The sequence below is a fragment of the Tachypleus tridentatus genome, chromosome 8 (genome assembly GCF_004210375.1).
Source record: "Tachypleus tridentatus isolate NWPU-2018 chromosome 8, ASM421037v1, whole genome shotgun sequence".
NCBI lineage: Eukaryota > Metazoa > Arthropoda > Merostomata > Xiphosura > Limulidae > Tachypleus > Tachypleus tridentatus.
In genome coordinates this window covers 127,408,185-127,429,050 of record NC_134832.1, presented here as the reverse complement: position 1 = coordinate 127,429,050, position 20,866 = coordinate 127,408,185, and the positions used below count along the sequence as shown (strand labels likewise).

The window sequence follows — 20,866 nt, the reverse complement described above, 5'->3', positions numbered from 1 at the left end:
TGACCTTTAAGTGTGGTGAATGCAGTTAATTTAAGGGAAGGCTCAATAATACTTGAATGATAAAGGTCGACTTTAAGTTTGATATAAATATGTAGTTTAATTTGTTTGGATTGGATAGCCTTGAAGTAGCAGCAGGTCTCCTGTTCTTCTTGAATGTTTCAGTACATAAAAAAATGAGTGAATTCACATAGTTAGTTTTGCTTGCTCTGGGAAAAACATTAAGCTGACTCAATATGATGCCATATGTGGATTTCAATTGTAGTGAATGATATACAAACCAGATAATAATTTGAGAGTAAACATTATGGATGTTTTAGAAGAAAATTATCTGCCCTTCACTAAGAGTAGATGCTTAAAAGGTAACAGGTAATGAAAGCACTTTATAAACATCATTGATAAACAGTACATTTATTTTAAACATACTCTTTAAATGACTCTTAAAACTTCATTCCATCAGTTTTAACTACATCTTGTTAAGTAGTTTTATATAGTTTCTTATACTGTGTTGGCTACTTTGTAACATCATTACATTATTAAAAACTGTAAATCTCGTAGTGCTTGATCTCTGAAAAATTATTACATGATCTTTCTTATTTTTTCAATAAATTTAAGCTCCTAAAAGGTTTTGTGATTGATGAAAGTTTGATATGTTTTTCTTAGATTTATGTAAACCTCTACTGAAAAACATTACAATCAACTGTCTTAATCTTACACGGAACACATACAACTGTGTTAGCAAGAGGTGCAGAAAAAAAACATGGTAAATGTTTTTAATTTTTTTAAAATAATAGCACATTTTTCCAGAACAGACAACTCATTTGGAGAAATTAATTACTTCCAGATTTTTATATTTATATAGTCACACAAAATAACTAACAAAATTAATTTTTACACCAGTTTTTACAGCTCTGACATATTAAGTTGAAGTAAAGCTTCAATGGTTTCAAGAATACATAAAAAAATAAGGAAAATTTAGATAGTTATTTCAGTTAATGGCAATAAACACAACTTTCTCTACACTTTACATCAACAGTGTCAGGTTTCTAAACAAATTTTTACAGAATTAATACAAGTAACTGACTGTTTAATGGAATTAACCCAACAAATTTCCAAAGCTGTTGCAAGTATTAATACAAATTTAGATGAAAAATAACACCTTGAACATGAAACAAAAATATGATGATTCATTAATTGGGTAAACTACTTTAAATATTTCACTTAAACAACCAGTGGCTTTAACTGTAATCCACCAGCATATTACTTATTTATCAATTAATATGCTGTTTAGTTACAATATTAGTGCTCCAATAATGAGTTAGTTGTCTTCTTAACATCATAAAGAAAACAAAAACAGGTTACACCAAAGGTTCTTGATTGCCAGTACTTGACAGGTTTGGGCCCACAAAGAAATTTCTAAAAACCAACATTTCTGCTACAGAATATCATTATTGAAGTATACTCTTTGGAAAACGTAATTTCAGAAACTAATGATGTATGAAAAGAACCATGAAAATTTGGGATCAGGACTAGTTGGTCCTCAGTTGGTAACTAACTGGTTATGCAACAGAGTATTAATAAACATCACACTCATTCATCTTCACATATCTTTTTAACTCACCCAAGAAGTTTTAGTATAAAGTATTAACGTTATTACTTGTAAATAGTTATAAGTTGTACTTTTTTTAAATTGTTTTCCTTAATAAGTTCAATATACCTTAATATGAAACTATAATTTTTAGAAGGAAAAAAAAGCTGATTTTGTTACATTAGCCTACTACATACTTTGATAATATAAACGTTATGTTGTTTTCATCTCAAACACTGATAATAAAATTAATAATTTCAAATATTAAAGTTTCATACTTAGGTTTAATTTTTTTAAATCTGAAGAAGCACTTTAAAGTAAAACCTCTTAAGATGTTTCCAAATTATAATGAGAGAAAGTTTTAAGGCTTAGTTTGTAAATTAACTGCAAATCTTTGGAAAGAAAAAGTCAAAGGGCAATGTTATTGTTAAAATATTTCTGAAATGGAAAATCACAGTAAAAGACAATTCAGTTAAAGAAAATCACAGCTGTATTATTTTAACTAGAAAATTTATTTCAGAAGGCACAACAGGTTATATCCATAAATATTTATTGTCTGTAAGAAGAAACATGAATATAAGCCCTGTTCACAATCTGAGATGAATGAATCTTTCAACTAAAAGGCAGGTGAAATTCTTTAAGATAATAATTCACTTGTATATGTCAAACAAAGTGAAAATAAAGAAATAAGACACTTAAAAATAGGTTTTATAAATTTAAGTGTAAGAAACCCAAGTGCATGATAATATTAAATGTAAACGATTTTCCTGGTACTTTATTTGTAATTGTAGCTCATTTGCTAGTTGTGTAAGTAAAGTTTAGTGGATACTATAAAAAATAAACTCTCATCACAGTAAACACATTTCTTGATGTTATTTTTTATGACTATAAATTTGTTCTGCTTTATCCATTTATTTTCTGTTTAGTGAACTGTTCTTCTGACTAAATGATCTAAGTTTAACTAGTTGAAAACTGCTTGATAAACTGAAAGCCCTGAAGTTCTAAATCAGTTTTGTTACAAACAATACAAAAAAAAACATTATAACAATTATGTATTCACAAGTAGACAAAACATTTTAAAAAATTCATAATTTATGGCTGATCATAACACCTAAATAATGCTCTAATTTCTGTTTCAATAATTTCAATACCATGTTTCTGTGACCTCTTTGACATCAAGATAAAGAAAATTACCATATCCATGTTGACAGTTAAAAAACATCTACAGTATTAACATCATACCATAAACAACATTCATTGGAATGCTAAGTCTCCTAAACATGATAAATTTATGATATGTAACCACACAACACACATGACTACTGCTTCAATGTTTTAAAAGTCTCCACACAACTAGCATTGTATTAACATTACAGTATTGGTGACATTTGGAGTTGCAGAATTATTATCTAGGAAAGTGGGAAGGTCATATGTAAGGGGTTGGTGTTTAGTTGATGAGAGAAAAAGTGAGTGTAAGAAAAATATCCTATAGGTACAAATAAAATATTGGTATCAGGCTTACCAATGGTTTTGTTAAGTATTTTCAGTATAGGAAAATTATAGCTTCTAATATGATACCTCCTCTCACAAGATTAGCTGGAATCCCACAATGAATAGGATGTGGGACCAATGTAAGGGAATGGCAGAAGTAACTCCTAAAAGTGTTGGAAGGAAACCCCTAAAAATTAGAGAGTCTGATGAGGGGAACTGCACCACTTCTGAACTATGAAATATGTATATATGGAGAAAAAAGAAAGAAGCACATGTAAGTGAGAGAGAACTGTGGCAGAATAGTGACCCCAAACATGAAATGTATATAGAACTTAATCCTACAAAGTACAAAGGTTCGTAAATCAGTGGATGTGTCTCTGAATGTAGAGTGGCTAGGACATGACACACTATACTGAGTAAGTCAACTACATCAAAGACCCATGCAGCTGGGGGCCAATATCCAAGCAGAGGATAATGCCATGTCAAGTTTAATAGACTGCAGTGGAATCTAGAACCACTCCAACTTCTGAGCATGACACACGTGACATCTTTGGTCTGTCAATCCAAGACCTTACAACCAGTATCAAAAGAATGTGTACATAATATAAATCAACTCCTCCAACAGCAAAGCTGATTGGAACTATTCTAAAAAGCAATGACATCCTTGGCAGAAGATGGATGGCACAAAGGACAAAACTGAAAAAATTATCAACATACAAGGAGTAGGACCGAGGGAGGAATACAGCAAATCATAAACATATGTGAGGACTTATGTTGATTGGTTTCACTCTAAAATCAAAACCCAGCCATAGAGTACAGACATCCATGTGGGGTTAGTACAATAAAGGCTCCCAATTAAAAGAGTGAAGTACAATTTAATGTTTCGTTCCTTTGCATTTCTACAATGCATAATGGAAAATATCATGTCATTTACACTGACAGGACACCACAGCCATACTCTGAACCGAATGCTTATAGCCATCTTTGTGCTTAACCCATTCAGGAATGTGCCTCAATAATCAAACACCCCAGAGGTTTGGAATTGGAAAGTGGTAAGAACTCTTGTGCTCCACTTGAAGAAACAGGGGAATGAGACAGTGTCACGGGTGACCACAAAACCCTATTTTGAAAAGAAGACCATACTGAGTTATTCAATACAAGGCACAGCAGGGTAAAGCAGCTATCTCCTTCTGCTTTACCCATGTAGTCCATGGGTGGTATGGTCTGTAACTGGCAAGATTATAAACAGTGAATGTTGTAAAGCCATAGAACATAAAGCATGTGTCAACATGGCTGTACAGTACAGACTTCAAATTAAAGAACATGTGGTCAGGTACCACTCGCTATAGAACAGGGTCTATATACTAAATATATGAAGCAAGGATCCTTTAAATGAAAAGAAAGCATGAATATAAACTTACTCAGTCAATGTTGCACTGAAGGTTGAAGAACTGCCACAGACTGCAGACAAACAGGTGAAAAGCTAATAAAGAAACCTAGATATTATGTAAATAATGTGAGATGAACATATCAAGTGTAGTCCATGTGCCTGAATTTAGGATTTCCTCCAAAGGCAAAAAAGATGAGGTACAAAGAAAAAGGTGAGGTGTTGAATGTAATGAAAAGACCTTGAAAAATTATGGTGGGTAGAAGACAAGGATGAATATGCCAAGTGAATCAAAAGTTGAATTCAATTGGTGAGGGTAGAAGGAAAAAGAGCATGAACAGAGGAAGACTGTAAAAGGAAAAAAAAAGTCAGGAATGAGTATCATGGAAGGAAGCTGTGCTGGCAATACAGCAACATAGAAGTCTAAGTGGATTTAGATGAAGGTAGAGATGAGAAACAGAAGGAAGGGAAACAGGCAGAAAGAAAGTTACTTTCCATAAGCACCAAGGTTTTATGGAGAAAGCAATGATCTATATAAAGAAGAAGACAGGTCTGGTTGTAAAACATACATGAAAAGTCAATGGCAAACAAATCAAACATTCAACATCTACAAGCTAAGAGAAGGAAATATGTTTTAAGGGAAAGATGAAACATAGAACTGGAGCAAAGTTGTTCAAATTGAGGTAAGGTGAGGGAATGGCAGACCACATTTGTATCTCAGTCTGGAATATTAGGCTGTCCAGGGAGACAACAAATCTAGAAGTAGTGCAGTGATATGACAAGGACAAGGGGAACAGAAACTTAAAGGTATCTGGAAAAATGAAAGGTATGAGATAAAACAGGCCAATAAATCAAGAGCGAGGAGAAAAAAGGCCCCAAGTTGAAAAGCCATGCAAGAAACTCAGCCACATTTAGTGAGTGTGCAAGTAATACCCCAACTGCAGACCTTGTGGAACCCCTTCCCTCGTTACTGATACACTTCCATTGAGGGATTTATAGAATGAGCCAAAAGGAAAGCTACTTGATGGGAAAAACCTGATCTTTTCATCAAGTACCAGATAAAAGCCAGGCGAGAAGAAAAAGGATGTGAATGGCTGGATGTAGGACTGGTGACTGAGTTTGACAATGAAAGGAAGGAGCCAAGGGGAGAAGTACAAAAGGGAAAGTTGCATTTTGTGTAATTACGGAAACCACAACTGAAGTAGCCAATTAGGAGCAATAAGAAGGACCCTACACAGGCTTATGTGGATAAGAGAGACAACCCAATGAATTAATTGGATAAGAGAATATATATGTTGAAACTGATTGTACCAATTCTGGTTGAAGGCATCAAAAGCGAGAGCCCCCAAGGATGAGGAACCAGGGACCAAAAGTGAGGTAATGTACAATTGAGTGCATCTATATTGAATTGTCAGAACAGATAATGTGTGGTGAAAGGAAGGAAGAGAGTCAAAGCTTAACAAACTACAATAACCTTGAGGATGTTGATATGCAGACTTCTCGTTGACAGTTAAAAGACCTGAAGTCACTTGGTGAGTAACCCATGCATCCCAGCACTGAATGGATGTGTTGCTGATGTATGGGTCATATCCAGTCACCAAAGCAGATTGACTATCAGAGTATAAAGAGGGGTAACAGGAACTGCTAAGGGATCCTAAGCAAAGTTCCATTGATAGTGAAGAGTCCACCAAAAGGATTGCATATTTGCACGACCAGTGACATTATTGAAGACCACATCCACAAAAGACAAATGTGATAATCCTCATGAGCAGGAATTTAGGGTGATAAAAGACTGTGGTGAACTGATAATTCCATGAAACAAAGTTATATGGGAAAATGTTAGGCTCAACTGAGATAAGCATCAAAAAAGATGTCCAAATGGACAAGATATTGGGTTGGACAGAGTAAGGATGTCTGCAATTCAATTAACCACTAAACCTGAGCAGCCACTTTAAGGAGTTGATGAGTATGGCTGGCTAATTCCAGTTTGGAAAGAGCCAGAAGAAGGCAGTTGTCAATATGATGATGGAATTACAGCTCCAGAGTATGAAAATGGAAAGCAAAGGCTCTGGCCATCCAAAAGGGTGAGAAATGACTTCACAGTAAAATGGTTCAGTGGAATAATTCAATTGAGGCATGCAAAAATTAATAATAAGCCTCCAACCCTGGTTTTCTTGAGAACAACAAAGAGTCTGGAAGTAAAACCTGGTGAAGGATGTTTAACAGGTTTGATGGCCTCCTGAGATCAGTAGGTCCTGAACTCTCTCAAACAGATACTGGCCATTCATTGGATCCTGAGGTGGAGGGAAGAAAACATATATAGGAGGCACAGAAGGTTGGGAAAAAAACAGGATCACAGATATATTTGTAATAAAACTTGAAAAACTTAACGATCCATAATTAAAGGGCACCAGTGAGAAAGGAAATCAGCAAATCGAGCTCCTACCAGGCAGTCACCAATACTCTTGATGATTTGACATGCATTATTAAAGAAAACTACATGACAAGGCACCTCAAAAGAAGGGACAAGTAAAGGTTGAATAGGGGAAGGATGGGAAACTGTAAACGGTACCATATTGAGCTTCAACTGACATAGATGGGCAAGAAAAATGGAATGGGTATACTGTTGATGTAGTAATGCTACTCCTTGATTCCAAGGATTCAAGAATCATGTCAAATACACTGCAATGCAGAAATAGGGTCATATATAAATCCCAAAGATAAGGTGACAGAAAACAGATGCAAATTAAGGTCATATCATGACCTAGAAAGTCCAAACAGCAAATAAACCATAAAAGCCAGAAATAAAGAAGACAAATGAGCCAACATGAAGGAAAGAAAGGATAGAATTTTTCCCACAAATCTTTTAGGATTTCAGAAAAAGAGATGGCTGGGAAGAGATACCATAAAAGAGTTGTGAGGGTACGATGAAGGCAGGAAATTGGGCATGTGCCAGACTAACAGGAGATGTAGGGGCTGTATATCAAACACACAAAATAGAACCTATCAACTGTTGGTCTAGAAGAGGACAGTCTGCACAAGGATATGCAAGGGTAAGGTAATCCAAAATCCACAAGGATTGAGGCACATTAAATTTGCCACTTAATTGTGAGGCAAAGTGGTCAGCATGGATCAAATATCTGGGGAGGGAGAAAAAAACCATAGAGTGATGGAAAGAATGGTTATGTAGCTCATATAAAAAAAGGGGCATGAGACATATGATAGGTAAGAAGATGTAATTAAAAATCAAAAGTATAAATACCAAGGCTTGTAGTAAACTAGGTTAAAATTAAAGTGAAAAACTTGGAAGTAAGATAAATGAAAGTCACTTTGTCAGTATTAAAGAAAAACGTGAAACTTGAAACAAACAAAGAAACATGTTCAAGCAGAAGCACTGCCACACAAGAAGTGATATTTCAATAGAGATGTATAGAGGAGGTCACATCCGACGTAGAGTAATGTGAATATGTCTCACTCTTATTGGTGCAGAAGTGATACATTATGATCTATATGAGAGATATGTGTTTGAATCATTTCATTCCAATAGGGGGAAGCAGAAGGCTTGTGTCCATCATAATAAAATAAAGTTTACATATAGAGGGCAGCACTGAACAAGAATAACTCATCTTATGAGTGGAGTTAGGTACCATATTGGAAATAATTTCTGTGGACAAAATGTACCTGCAATGAAAGTGAGCAAAAACAAAAGAGACATGGGGTTTGGTATTTAGGTCACAATATTCTGTAATATATAAACGTAATTTGTAATTGCACAAATAAACATCCAAAGAAATTTCCACCACTCTATCCATGAGAAGAATTCAAAAATTCATATTTCTTCAGTATATAAACTTTAAAATTCCACTAATATTCCTGCAGTTTCATAAAACAGGTAGCACTTCTATTACAAACCTTACCAAAAGAGCACAAAATTGAAAAATCTGCAATGCATGGAGGACAATCCTGTGCAGAAAAATACATCTCTAATAAGGTAACTTTTGGTGTGGCACTAGAGTGAATATCTTTTTTGTATTCAAGGTTTCCCTGATAATCAGTTTTGGAAGGTGTCTTAATTTAAGAACTGATTCCTTCCTATTACAGTCACACTAACTTAACAAAATGTCACATGTCTTTGGTTTTGTTACTATGTGCCAATGTTGTTTCAAGGTCTTTTGTTTCAGACAAACTGTCACTGACATCTAAATGGCTTTGTACAATAAGACCATGTTGAAAGGAAGTTAAACTTGAAGATGAGTCCTTCAGCCCATTGCTATAGGTTCCAGTGCTACAACTGCTACTCTGAGGGGAGTTGTTGGGTAATATTTCTATGCTTGTTAAAGCTTCTGAAGAGCCATTTTCTCCAGCATCAGTGGAGTTCCTGTGTAATGTTGGAAACGCTGCTGCCATGTCATGCTTTACTCCTAGTCCAATGAACTAAAGCACACAGAAATATACACATTTATAGATATAAAAGACATGAATATTATGTAATAAACCACACACACACATATGCATTTAAACATACACATGTAGTACTTTCTTGTACAATTAATAAGATGTCTGGTGACTAAAATACTAATTCTTTGTATAGATACATGTAATAAACAAACACACAGTAATGTGCATCCTCTTGTAACTTAGCAGTGCACATTTACTGTAAAAAAAAACACGATATAAAAACAAGTCAGGAAAAAGGTTTATTTTTAACAAACAGGAATAAGTGAAGGAGTAAGCTAGTTTATGAAGCTTCCCTTATGAGTGAATGATTATTTTACGAAGAGCAATGTTTGTTTTAAGCCAGCATAAACCATTTTGTTTTCAACAAATATAGTACCAGTTCATTTTTCTAAATGGTATAGGATCTCACTAAATTCTTAATAAGAACATTTGCATTAATTGAATATTTAGATCTGTTAACCAAAAGTACATTACAACTTTCCAACTGTTCTTTGGTTATTTAGATTTAGCATTTAGCAACCATTCTGGCAAAATATACGCCTGGAAGTATTTTCAGAACTGTTTAAACTTAAAAAATTAATTTTTCACTAGATTAGAAAATTTCTACCACCTTGCAAAAAGTCTGATATTCTCTGTGTACCTATCACATGGCTGACTGAAATACAGTTCAAAAGTGGGTTACTCTTTTGATACACATTCACATTGCATATTGACATTTTTATTGCTTGCAAGACAAAAAGAGATTTAACACTGAGAAAGATGTGAACACACACAAACTATTCCATTTAGAGGCCTTTAAAAGTTAAAGTATATATACACGAGTCAAAATGCTTGTAACTTCCTAAAACAAAAATCAAAAAGTTGCTAAAATATAAATACAATATTCATAATAATAATATTAAAAAATATCAGTACAACTTCAAATAAATTTAATTCAAATTAAATCATGACATAAAAACCTGCACTATTAACTATAACTAATATCATAATGCTTATGACAACTGCTCTCAGTGATCCAGTGATTAGGTTGGTGGTTTATAATTCTTAAAATACAGGGTTAACCTATGTGATGGGGACAGTAAATTGTGCAAGTTTATGTTCTGCAACAAACAAACACAAAATTATAAAAGTTAAATCATAACAGTTCTGTCTTCTGATGTATTTTTTTATTATGCTTCTACTGATAATTGGTAAAGAACTTACAAGTTTTTCCTGTATGCCACTTTAATGAAAAATAAACTGAAAATGAATGTAATATGTTCTCAATTTCTGCTTCACAAATAAAGAAATTTTATATGAAAAAGACCATTGGAAAATGATGCAGTACACACTGATTTGTATTTCAATACTTTTGTTGTACCTATTGCAGTCATAACCTCCCAGTTAGATGTGATAGAGTACTGATTTGTATTTCAATACTTTTGTTGTACCACTTGTGACCATAATCTTCAAGTAAGAGGGACAGAGTACTGACTTGTATTTCAATACTTTTGTTGTGCCACTTGTGACCATACCTTTCATGTAAGAGGGACAGAGTATTGATTTGTATTTCAATACTTTTGTTGTACTACTTGTGATCATAACCTTCAAATAAGGGACAGAGTACTGATTTGTGTATGTTAATGCTCACATTGTGTTAAAATACATATATTCCAGTACTCTTGTTGTTATATTTGAGCATTACAAGTAAGAAGAGGAAAATAATTTCCATATTATTAGACAATTCAGTATGTATTTATTGTGGATGTTGATAATAAAATATTATATATATTGAAGTTTGGAGGTCTGTCGATATGCAAAAACTCTTAGAGTAAAATCAGCTGGTATGCATCAGATGGAATACAGTATTTGGATATGGGTAAACTGGTATACGTTTATTATCTATTATAATTTTAATCAAAGATGACTATGCCACATGGGTAAATCACTTCTGTTTCTCTATCAGATTATATTTATCATATGTTGCTTACAATTTTATTAAAATGTTGTATATCTTCTTATACATTTTACATTATTTATACATTAGTAACTCTTTTAAAAATACTTAAAGAATCAAAGTGTGTGTGCTACATGTAGTTTTCATGGAAACTTTAATAGAGAGGCAACTAAAACTATTAGATAAAGACAGAGAGTTTCTGAAGGGGATTTTCTGAGATTACGTTTTCTACATGTAGCTTGCTAGTTAATTGTACGTATCTGGAATTATTACTTACTTCTCCCATCACTGCTATTGGAGTTTCTCCCAGTGCCTTTGCAACCTTGTGTTCTATTAGATAGAACATGTATTCATCATAAAGAAGTCGAATCAAGTGGAAAGATCCAAAACTGGCAGCACTACGAAGAGTGAGATCTCTGATAACCATGGAGCTGAAGAAAGAACAACACTTTTACCCATTCTAAACCAGTTATACTTTACACACTAAACCCTGCATTACATCTACTTTTGAGGTAACATATATTCAGGCTGGATAACTCTACACAATAATATATAAGTTATCATTTTTTTTCTATTAATTTTAAAAAGATGGCTTAAACAAATAAACTGGAAAGATACTGTTAGTGGATAAACACAACACATTTAAAATAATAATTGCTTTTATTTTGTAATGAAACTCTATACTGAAATTAAGATTTTTTCTGTGATTTTTTAATAAATGATTTTTCATCGATTTGGAAATTTGGTCTTTTCAATAGACATAAGAAATCTACTGGTTGATTTCAGATTTTGTTTTTGAAACAATATAAAATTCATAAATCCAGAACAGCTCAAAACATAAAATTAAAACATTCTTCATCATGACTCACTTAGTATTATAAGAATGTATGACAAACATCTGTTTAAACTTACTGGTGTGTTTAATCACTTCAATATTAGCATAAAAAAGGCTTAATTTTTGTTATATTCTACATGTATTTGTTTTAAATTTAAAGATTTAAAATTATGTGATATACACATTAGTTTATATTAAACTTTTTCTGTGAAATACATGACTGTAGGGATAAAAATTGTTATTTAAAAGTATCTTTCTACCAAATCTATTTCATGATGAAATTATTTATTAACCCTATATATATTATAATGCAGGCCACAAATATATAAAACACAAACTATACAGTGCAATCACTTTCAGAGAAAGTAAAAATTAAATATACTCTTCAAAAAAAGAAATGCAAAAAGCAAAATATGAGACAAATTGTTAACAAGTTTATTCCGGATAGTTCTGTATGACATGTGTGAAACTTTGCACATTCACTGCTGAACATTCAAAGTCTGCAAAGGCGAAGTCCACACTCACTAGTTGAAGTTTAACGTCACTCAACGTCAATAATGAGTATGCCCCCCGTGAGCATCAATAACTGCTTGGCATCTCCTGCCCATGGAAGCGATGAGATGATGAATCACATCCTGTGGAATGGCTGTCCACTCAGCCTGCAAAGCTGCTGCAAGCTGAGGTAGAGTCTGCGGTTGAGGTTGTCGCCATCGCAGACGTTGGTCCAACTCATCCCAAAGATGTTTGATGGGGTTTAAATCTGCTGATCTGGAGGGCCAGGGAAGAACGTTGATGTTGTGGTGTCTCAAGAAGACAGTGGTGAGTCGGGCTGTGTAAGGACAGGTGTTGTCATGTTAAAAAACGTCGTTGACGTTCACCATGATGGGTTGCACATAGGGCCTATGAATCTCGTAGATGATTGCGTACGGTCTGATTGGAAATCCTACGCAGCCCTGGTATGGTTGAGGCAGTAGACGTCGCAGTGGTGGTTCTATCCCGAAGGTGACGTAACCATATGTTGCGATCTTGTGCGGGCGTGGTCACACGAGGTCTGCCAGATTGTGGACGGTCACGAGTTGATCCATGTTGTTAATGACGATTCCATAGCCTTGTGATGGTGCTTGGGTGGATATTCACAGCTCTGGCAACATCTGGTCGAGATTCGCCTGCTTCTAAGCGACCAATGGCGTTGTTGCGTTGTGCTTCAGTCAGTCTTGGCATAACTGTATTGCGTGTCGGTGGCTTAACACTGAGCTATGGAAACCGAGAACCTGTCACTTTTATAGGGATTTTGCATATGTTGCACTTGCAGAACATGCAGATCTCTCAAACAAATTTATTGGACACGCATGTGTTTTGGCGAAAAATCCGATGTTTTCCTCCGTTTTCAAAGTGCAAAACTTTTATTGTTATTTTGGTCTGATAATCAGTGCCTTAACACGTGTAACATCACATACTCTGAGCTTGTAAAGTTCTTACATATATTTCTCTTTAAAATAACAAAAATATCCCTTTTGCATTTCTTTTTTTGAAGAGTATGTTAACAAGAAACCATTATAATGTCCTTCATTCAGGCTTCATGTTACAATTTATCTATTAGTAAGATGTCAAACCTATGTACATTTTATTACGGACAACATTTCTTAATGGGCTGCTGTGACTAAGGAAACCTAACTACAGCATTCATAAAGATTGACTTTCATTATGTCAAGAAGTCAAACGGAAGTTACTTAGTAATATAAATGTTCTATTACTACGCACCTATAAAAGGACCACTTGAGAAGGAACTGACGAGCAGCCTTCGGAAAATCAGGTTTTCCCTTGAAGGGTTGTAGGACTAGATTAACAACTCCTTCCAACCAAGCTGCCCACTGTTCAAGAGAATTTTGTTGTTGTAGAGTCATTTTGAAGTCTTGTTCTAGATGTTGTACCATTTCATCTTCACATTGACAGACCCAAGATGCTTGTTCCTATTTAAGCACAGATCTGAACATTTACTTTAAAACTATGGTACTCCTGTGTTTTCTGAAACTATTAGGAGTGTATTTTTTCTAGCAAAAATTTAATAGTAAAAAATGTATTCAACAAGAATAAACTTAGACTTTACCAGCAGTGCAATTAGTGATCGACTGAGAAGCTAAACTAGTTCACTTGTTTCATCAATATATATGTATATATAATTACAATCTAAGAAAATATATCTTCTTTAAATTAACTGCATCCACCATGTTTTAAGGTAATTCATTCCAAGAGCCAACCAAAATGTTAGAAAAAGTACAGTTGTCTTAACTGAAGATGATTCCTACCCTGCCAAAATTTACATTTGTATCCCCTAGTCCTAAATTTCTCACTTTTAAGGGCAAATCAAGATGATGCATTAACACCATTAGTTCCTTTAACAATCTTAAATGCATTAATTAGTTCCCCTCCAAATGCAGCTTTTGGCTCTCCTTGTATGAAAACCTTTCTATTCCAAATATATCCTAGTAATCCTCCACTGAATCCTTTCCAATAACTCAATGCCCTTTATAGGGTACAAGCTCAAGACTGAATGCAATACTCCCAATCTGACCTAAACAATGATCTATGTGGTGAAATTATAGCTTATTTAGACTTGTATTCAATATTTCTGGAGATATATTCTAAAATCATATTTGACCTGCCACTAGCAACAGCATACTACATGGATAGTTTAAGATACTGATCAAAGTTAATTCAGATGCTCAGTTCATAACAGACAATTTTTGTCTTATCTCTTCAAACTTTTTGAAATTTGGAACAAAAATCTCATTATTTCTTATTTCCAACAAAACATCAAGCCTAATACAGTAATGATCACTTGTGCCCAGATGTTATCCATCTTCATCAGGATGTAACTCAAAGTTTAGATATAAAGCTACTTCTTCCTTTTTTTAGTACTATATCACCATTAAACAATCCATAGCCCTGAATTTCAGAAAAATTCCTGTTCATTAAAACTGTCTACATTTAAATAGGTTTTGGTTATTTCCAATACATTAATTTCCTCCTTTCCAACTAGTGCTCTGATGTTATTCATTTTATTTCTCATACTCCTACCAACACAATAATAACAGTTTAGCCTACCACTAAAACTGTTTTTGTACTTTGTTCCTATACTATACTTTTTGCACATTTTATTATTTTGTTCATTATTTTGACCCTCATCACTGTCTAATCCTCATTTGAAGTTTCCCTTACAGTTGAGTAATAGCCCTTGCAAACAAGCCAACCCCTACCCTATTTAAACATATACCATCTATTATAAAAAGCACCCTTTACTCACTGAACTGATCCTACAAATCCAACCAGTCAACCTGCTCATGCTTGCATATTAACTTAATCCTAGCTTTCAGTCCTAATAATCATATAATTTCATTCTTATAATTAAGTTCTATCAGTCTTCTTGAGAGAAGTAAGTTATTATGGCTCTTTTTTTTTTTAGATGTCTTTATCATTACCTTGTACCCACCCTTCTATACACCATTAACTCACTGGTAGCTAGCATCCTCTACTATATCACATGTTCTGTCAGATATATCCTCTACCCCTGCCCCTAGATAGCATAATCTAAGTCTTTTCTCCATATTTACCTCACAAACTAACCTATTTACATGCTGTACTAACGAATCACCTATAGCTTCCCTATCCTTTTCATTTTTATCCCTATCTGTCCCTTTTGTTACGGTTTAATTCTTAAATTTATCATCTGCACAAACTAAGGTTAAAATCTATTATGCAAAAGAACCAGTTTTGATACAATTAAATTCACTATTACTACCCTATCTGTATTGTTTATAACTTACTGAAAATCATAATTAACTATTGTATCCTTTTGTATAAAAACTTAAGTTTCTCATGAAACCCTGTTGCCACTTCCCACAGTTTATACTTCTCTATACCTACTGCCTAAACTCTATTTGTGATAGCTTCTACTTTCTTGTCTAACCTACAAAATGCACATCCAGATTGCACGTGTCACCACTAATTTCCTATAAAGTACATGTTAGTCCTAAATTTCCAAATAAAAATCACTTCTTGCACCTATTACACCTTAAAAACTGAGTGTTTAACACCTGAAAATGACCTAGGAAGGTTAAAACGTTGTTCTTTCCTTATCAATAAAAGTGTTAATACCCACACCAACCATTTTGACATACACGGAGTGTTTAACACTTAAACTACTCTCAACCATTGTACCCTAGAAATAAATAAGCAATACTACATACAAGCAGTATATGGACAAGAATGTAAAGCCTAACTTGAAAGATAAATGTTTTACTTCTTTTATTAATATTTTGTTAAAAGTTAAGAAAAAATTACTTTTACACTCTAGATAAATATAAAAGAACATATTTGTATTTAAACCAACATTTCGGCTTTGTGGCTTCTTTAGGGTCAACATAAGTAACATATTATCGCCTTACCAATATTCTCACTAAAGTAATTAAGTTTATCTTTAAAATACAATACATTTAACCTGTTTTAAAACTTACAAATAAGCTAAATTGTAGCTGAAGTCACATTATACTTGTAAGCCTTATCAAACATTTGTAATATTTAAAGCACTAAATTATAATTTAATATTTCAATCTTAATACTATTATTTACCAGTCTTATTGAATAAAATTATCTTTTTAGTAGTTCAAGTTAAGTTTAAGTAGTAATGCTTATTTTACCATAATTTAAAAATTTGCAAAGTACATCTTGTTTATTCATAATGAATTTGACATAATGAGCATATCAGTTGTCATTTTACAATATATGCACTGATAAATCCAACACTTTGTCATTTGAAAAATATACATATATTTCTAAAAAAATAGGACTATCAAGCTGTTTATTGCTTAAAATGCCTATGTCCGTTACACCTTTTTGTCCCTACCACATTCTACTAAATAAAATATAACATTTTTCATTTTAATGTAACCTTAATGGACAAAAGTTAAGTATGCTTGGAAATAAACCTGTGTGTATAAAATTTAGAAACTTAAGTGGAATACTAACCTGGACATTATGAAAATCTACACGATTCAGATCTGCTAACATCTGGCTTATCTGAGACGAATTCTGCAGGACAGCTCTGGCAGCTTGAGCCAAATGATTTAACGAAGTATAACGGCGTAATGTTTGGGCAAAGGCACTCACTGCACTAACCTTGACATATACAAGAAATTTGTTTAATGAAAACAGATTTTATAGTATAGGTAACATAATTTTATTCCTATAAGTGAAAAACGTTTAATATTTAAGTTTCAAATTAAAATTTATTGAGTTCAAGAATTAATCTCATTAATTCAAATTTTTCTCATGGTTTCATCATTCTAGGGTATCTTAATTTTTTTTTTCCATAAATAGTATTTCCAATATACTTTTGGATGCAGTTTAGGTTCAACCCATATGAATTCTGGTAATGTGTAAAAGGCCTCCTGATCAATGATGTGTGGAAGACAAAGGATGGATACAAATCTTATCTTTATATACCCCTGATAAGAAATCTGTAATGGACTAATTAAAAACTGCAGCTTAAAATGATTATTATCATGAATATGCTTTCATTCTACTTTTTTGTCTGAATATTGTTGTAATCTGCAGATGAAAATTTAACATAATACTTTGTTAAAAATATAAAACTATGTAGTTAGAAATATTACAAAACTAAGAAAATCTAATTTTTGAATTAAATCTACTGTGCTTCAAGAATCACTTTTTGTAGCTCAGTTTTTTCTTATAGTTTTATCATTTAAGGGGTTTTACATGTATATTTAAATTGTTTTTAGTATGTTATACATCATTTAAGCACATTTTTTTTCATTAGTAAATAAAAACACTACAGGTGTAGAGATTAAAATTATCATTTAAGCAAATTTTAAAAATTCCTTAAAGTAGATAACATCACTAAAACACTTTATTAGTTACAAAGACAAAACCACATATATTATCTTTATACATCTCAAGTTGGAAAAATCCATCTTTAAATTTTACTCAATATTGTTGGGTAACTTAAAAATACCATAACAGTGTCCATGTAACTTCCTTTATTTATATTATGTTTCTTTTTCTTACTCAATCTCTTTATGAAGATGTGTACTTTTCATACACTATGACTAAAGAAGACGGCAGTAATTTCTAGCAGAACAAAAAAACCTATAAAACATAATATTATTAGACAGGAGTTCAGGTACCTATATAAATAACAGGCTTGCATTTGTCTGCTGCAAAGTGTATATCATTAGAAAAGCTTTTATTGGGGGAGTCTAGATTGTGTATTGGATTTTCCATTGAAAACCATCTTACCTGTTTTTTGCTTAGTTCAGTTTTTTAATGCACCAAGCATGCTACACAGAGGCACAATTTCATTGCTATCATGTGATGACTGGCTTTGATTTCAACTCTAGGTTTTTTAATTTGCAAGGTATTTTGCATAACCAACAATTAAGCTGCATATAATTTTCTAAAAAATGAACATTACACTACATACAATTGCTATGGGCTTTTCTTGACTTATATTAGATCTAAAATATATGCACACAGTTCATTCAGATATTTCTTCATATTTAGTCAGCTAAGTTTGCCCTCATTAGAACTTTGCAATAATTTAGCTTTTATGTGTTTCATAGACTGCTATAAAAACAAAGGGTTTTTGTTCTTCATTTTTTGTGAGTTTCTTTGCTTCAACTCATAAAACCATGTTATAGAATGAACACTCGTAACTGTTTCATACTTTGTACGCTATTATAAATATCATTACAATAGTTTGCATCAAGTTTTATTAAATAAAGCTATATCTACATAAGTTTGTTTGTCTGACTGCATAAAAGTTTTCAAACAGACCAGGATTTATCAATGTAACACAATGTCTTTAAGAAAGCAGAACTTAAATGCAATACATAAAAATGACAAAATAAGAAAAATTTAAGCAAAGGGCATGAAAACAACCACACAAATTAAGTGTATACTATACCTTGATTCTAATCATTTCCTCGGGACACTCTGCCATAGCTGAGGTTAACCAACTTTCCAGACTCTTAGCAAAGTTACGAATAGCTTGGGTGAGAGAACCTAAAATTAAACAAATTGCTTTCACTTAAATCCCAAGGAGGAACAAAAACAAATTAGTGAAAGATGGGAACAATGTATTGTTCTATATTAAAATGTTAAATGTATTTCAACATGAAAGGAAAATGCAACTGCAAAGCATTTCACACAGCATCTGATATTTTGTATGGGATTTTAGAATATTTATGATAATCATAAACTAGTCCTGCAAAGAAAGCCTCAATGATATAAGCACGAGTAAAAATAAGAAACAGTTCTGGAAGTGACTAGTTTGGTTTGTTTGGAATTTTGCATAAAGCAACATATGGGCTATTTGCACTTGCCATCCTTAAGTTATTAGGGAAGGTAGCTAGTCAACACCATCCACTGCCAACTCTTGGGCAATGAACGGTGGATTTAATCACTATTTTATAATATCCCAATAGCTGAAAGGGTGAACATATAAGTGACAGGAATTGAAATCTTACTTATTACATAGATGTGTGCCATTTTAAAAAAAAAGATAAATTAAAAATCCTTATTCATTAGTTTTAAATATTATAAAATTTGTTACCTGAATTATTTTTTTTCCATGATAATTTTCATTTTCTAGCCTACAAGGTTTTTATTCTTAATAAGTGTCAGTTATGCACAAATTTCAAGAGGTTTATTTCACTGATACTGTTTTAGGTAATTTTTATCTAGTTTTCTTTGTAAAAAAATATGGTTGACAGCAGGGGCGTAGATTTTTTACGCCCGATGGGAGGGATGATTTTTGCAACCACTTAAGTGGACTGTTCAATTTGCAAATTGGTTATCTATGATTACGTGAACCTGAAAGCTGTAAACATGCAGTCACAGAGTAATCTTGTTGCCACAATACTTTAAGATTTCCATGTCGGTTTGTATAAGTGAGGTGTTGTGAACACTTTTCAAAATGTTAATAGAATAAAAACAAATGTGTCACAAATTAACTGCCACATGAATTTATTCCTCCACACTGCAAAGTATAAAAGATGGCCATTAAACCTGACAAGGTTACTAATAACTTTCATTCCATGAATTATGTTTTCAAATATTAATAAAATTAGTAATTACCCTAGATAAGTTTATATCTTCTCAAAAAACTGTTCATATTGTTTGATAAAATTAACATGTCTTTGCGAACTCTTGAAAATTACACATCAATACAATGTAGCACATAATTATTCATACTTTTCATTGAAGTAAGATTCATTTAGTCCTCTAGTCTACATGTTCCCAAACGTAGACCTCCTTTGTGATGATTTGTTTATGAATTCTTTCATAAGCTCTTCTATATTTATCTTGTCAACCTCATCTTTGTGAGTGTGACAAACTGCCACATGGTTGAGGCAGCACTGAGACATAGTTGACCTTAACCACGTCTTCTACCGTCTTAATGCAGAAAAGCTGCATTCACATTCGCAGCTAAATACTGGACATACAAGCAAAACTTTCATGAAAAGAAATACTTCACTAAACATCTGCTAGCTTGTTTCATGCATTTTACAGTAAGCATCCTTCGCATCTTTCAGAAATACTGCTTTTGTTGTCCCTTTGAACATGGGCAACTGAAACTCGAGCCATTGTGCAGAGATTTCTGGATAAAAGTTTATAACCGAGTTGTCAATCTTGCCAGATGTGATCATGTTCTCAAGTGCCAGATATTGCCTCAAGTCATTGTTGTCTGCACTGAATCTAGTGATCAGATGTCCTGTGACTGTGTCCACAAATTCAAAATATTGGCTTCTGTAGTAATCTCTAGCTGTTGGAGAATGGTGTGCTGAGCCATCACCTGTGATCCTTCTGGGGGGGGTCTGCGAATGCATGGTAGTTCAATAGGCACCAGATCTTGGGAAGTTAGCTTTTTCTCAGCTTCATCAAATATCTTGTTGTAATTTTCTTCTGTTCGCAATACCCGCAATTGCTCAACTGCCATTGCAGATGCTTCAATCATGCCAGATACTGTCACTGATTTTGCTTGAAATGCACAGTTTAGTTCCTCTAATGCAGCTTATGGATGCTGAGCCATCAACAATCCTAAAACTGTTTTTCCTTTGTCAAATCTGTCCAGTAGACCTCATGCTTTCACTGCTA

The 20,866-nt window shown here is 33.2% G+C and overlaps 1 protein-coding gene across 2 annotated transcripts in view; it reads right to left on the bottom strand.

Annotated features, from left to right (window-relative positions):
- Nucleotides 1-392: 392 nt before the first annotated feature.
- Nucleotides 393-20,866, bottom strand: part of LOC143223451 (DNA-binding protein RFX2-like) — an 84,542-nt gene continuing 64,068 nt past the window's right edge. For both annotated transcript variants that reach the window (XM_076451451.1, XM_076451452.1), the window contains exons 13-17: nt 18,675-18,772; nt 16,718-16,867; nt 13,454-13,662; nt 11,135-11,288; nt 393-8,897 (exon numbers count right to left, since the gene is read on the bottom strand). In XM_076451451.1, coding sequence (XP_076307566.1) covers nt 8,586-8,897; nt 11,135-11,288; nt 13,454-13,662; nt 16,718-16,867; nt 18,675-18,772 — 923 coding nt within the window. In that variant the 3' untranslated portion in view covers nt 393-8,585. The remainder of the gene's footprint in view (nt 8,898-11,134; nt 11,289-13,453; nt 13,663-16,717; nt 16,868-18,674; nt 18,773-20,866) is intronic.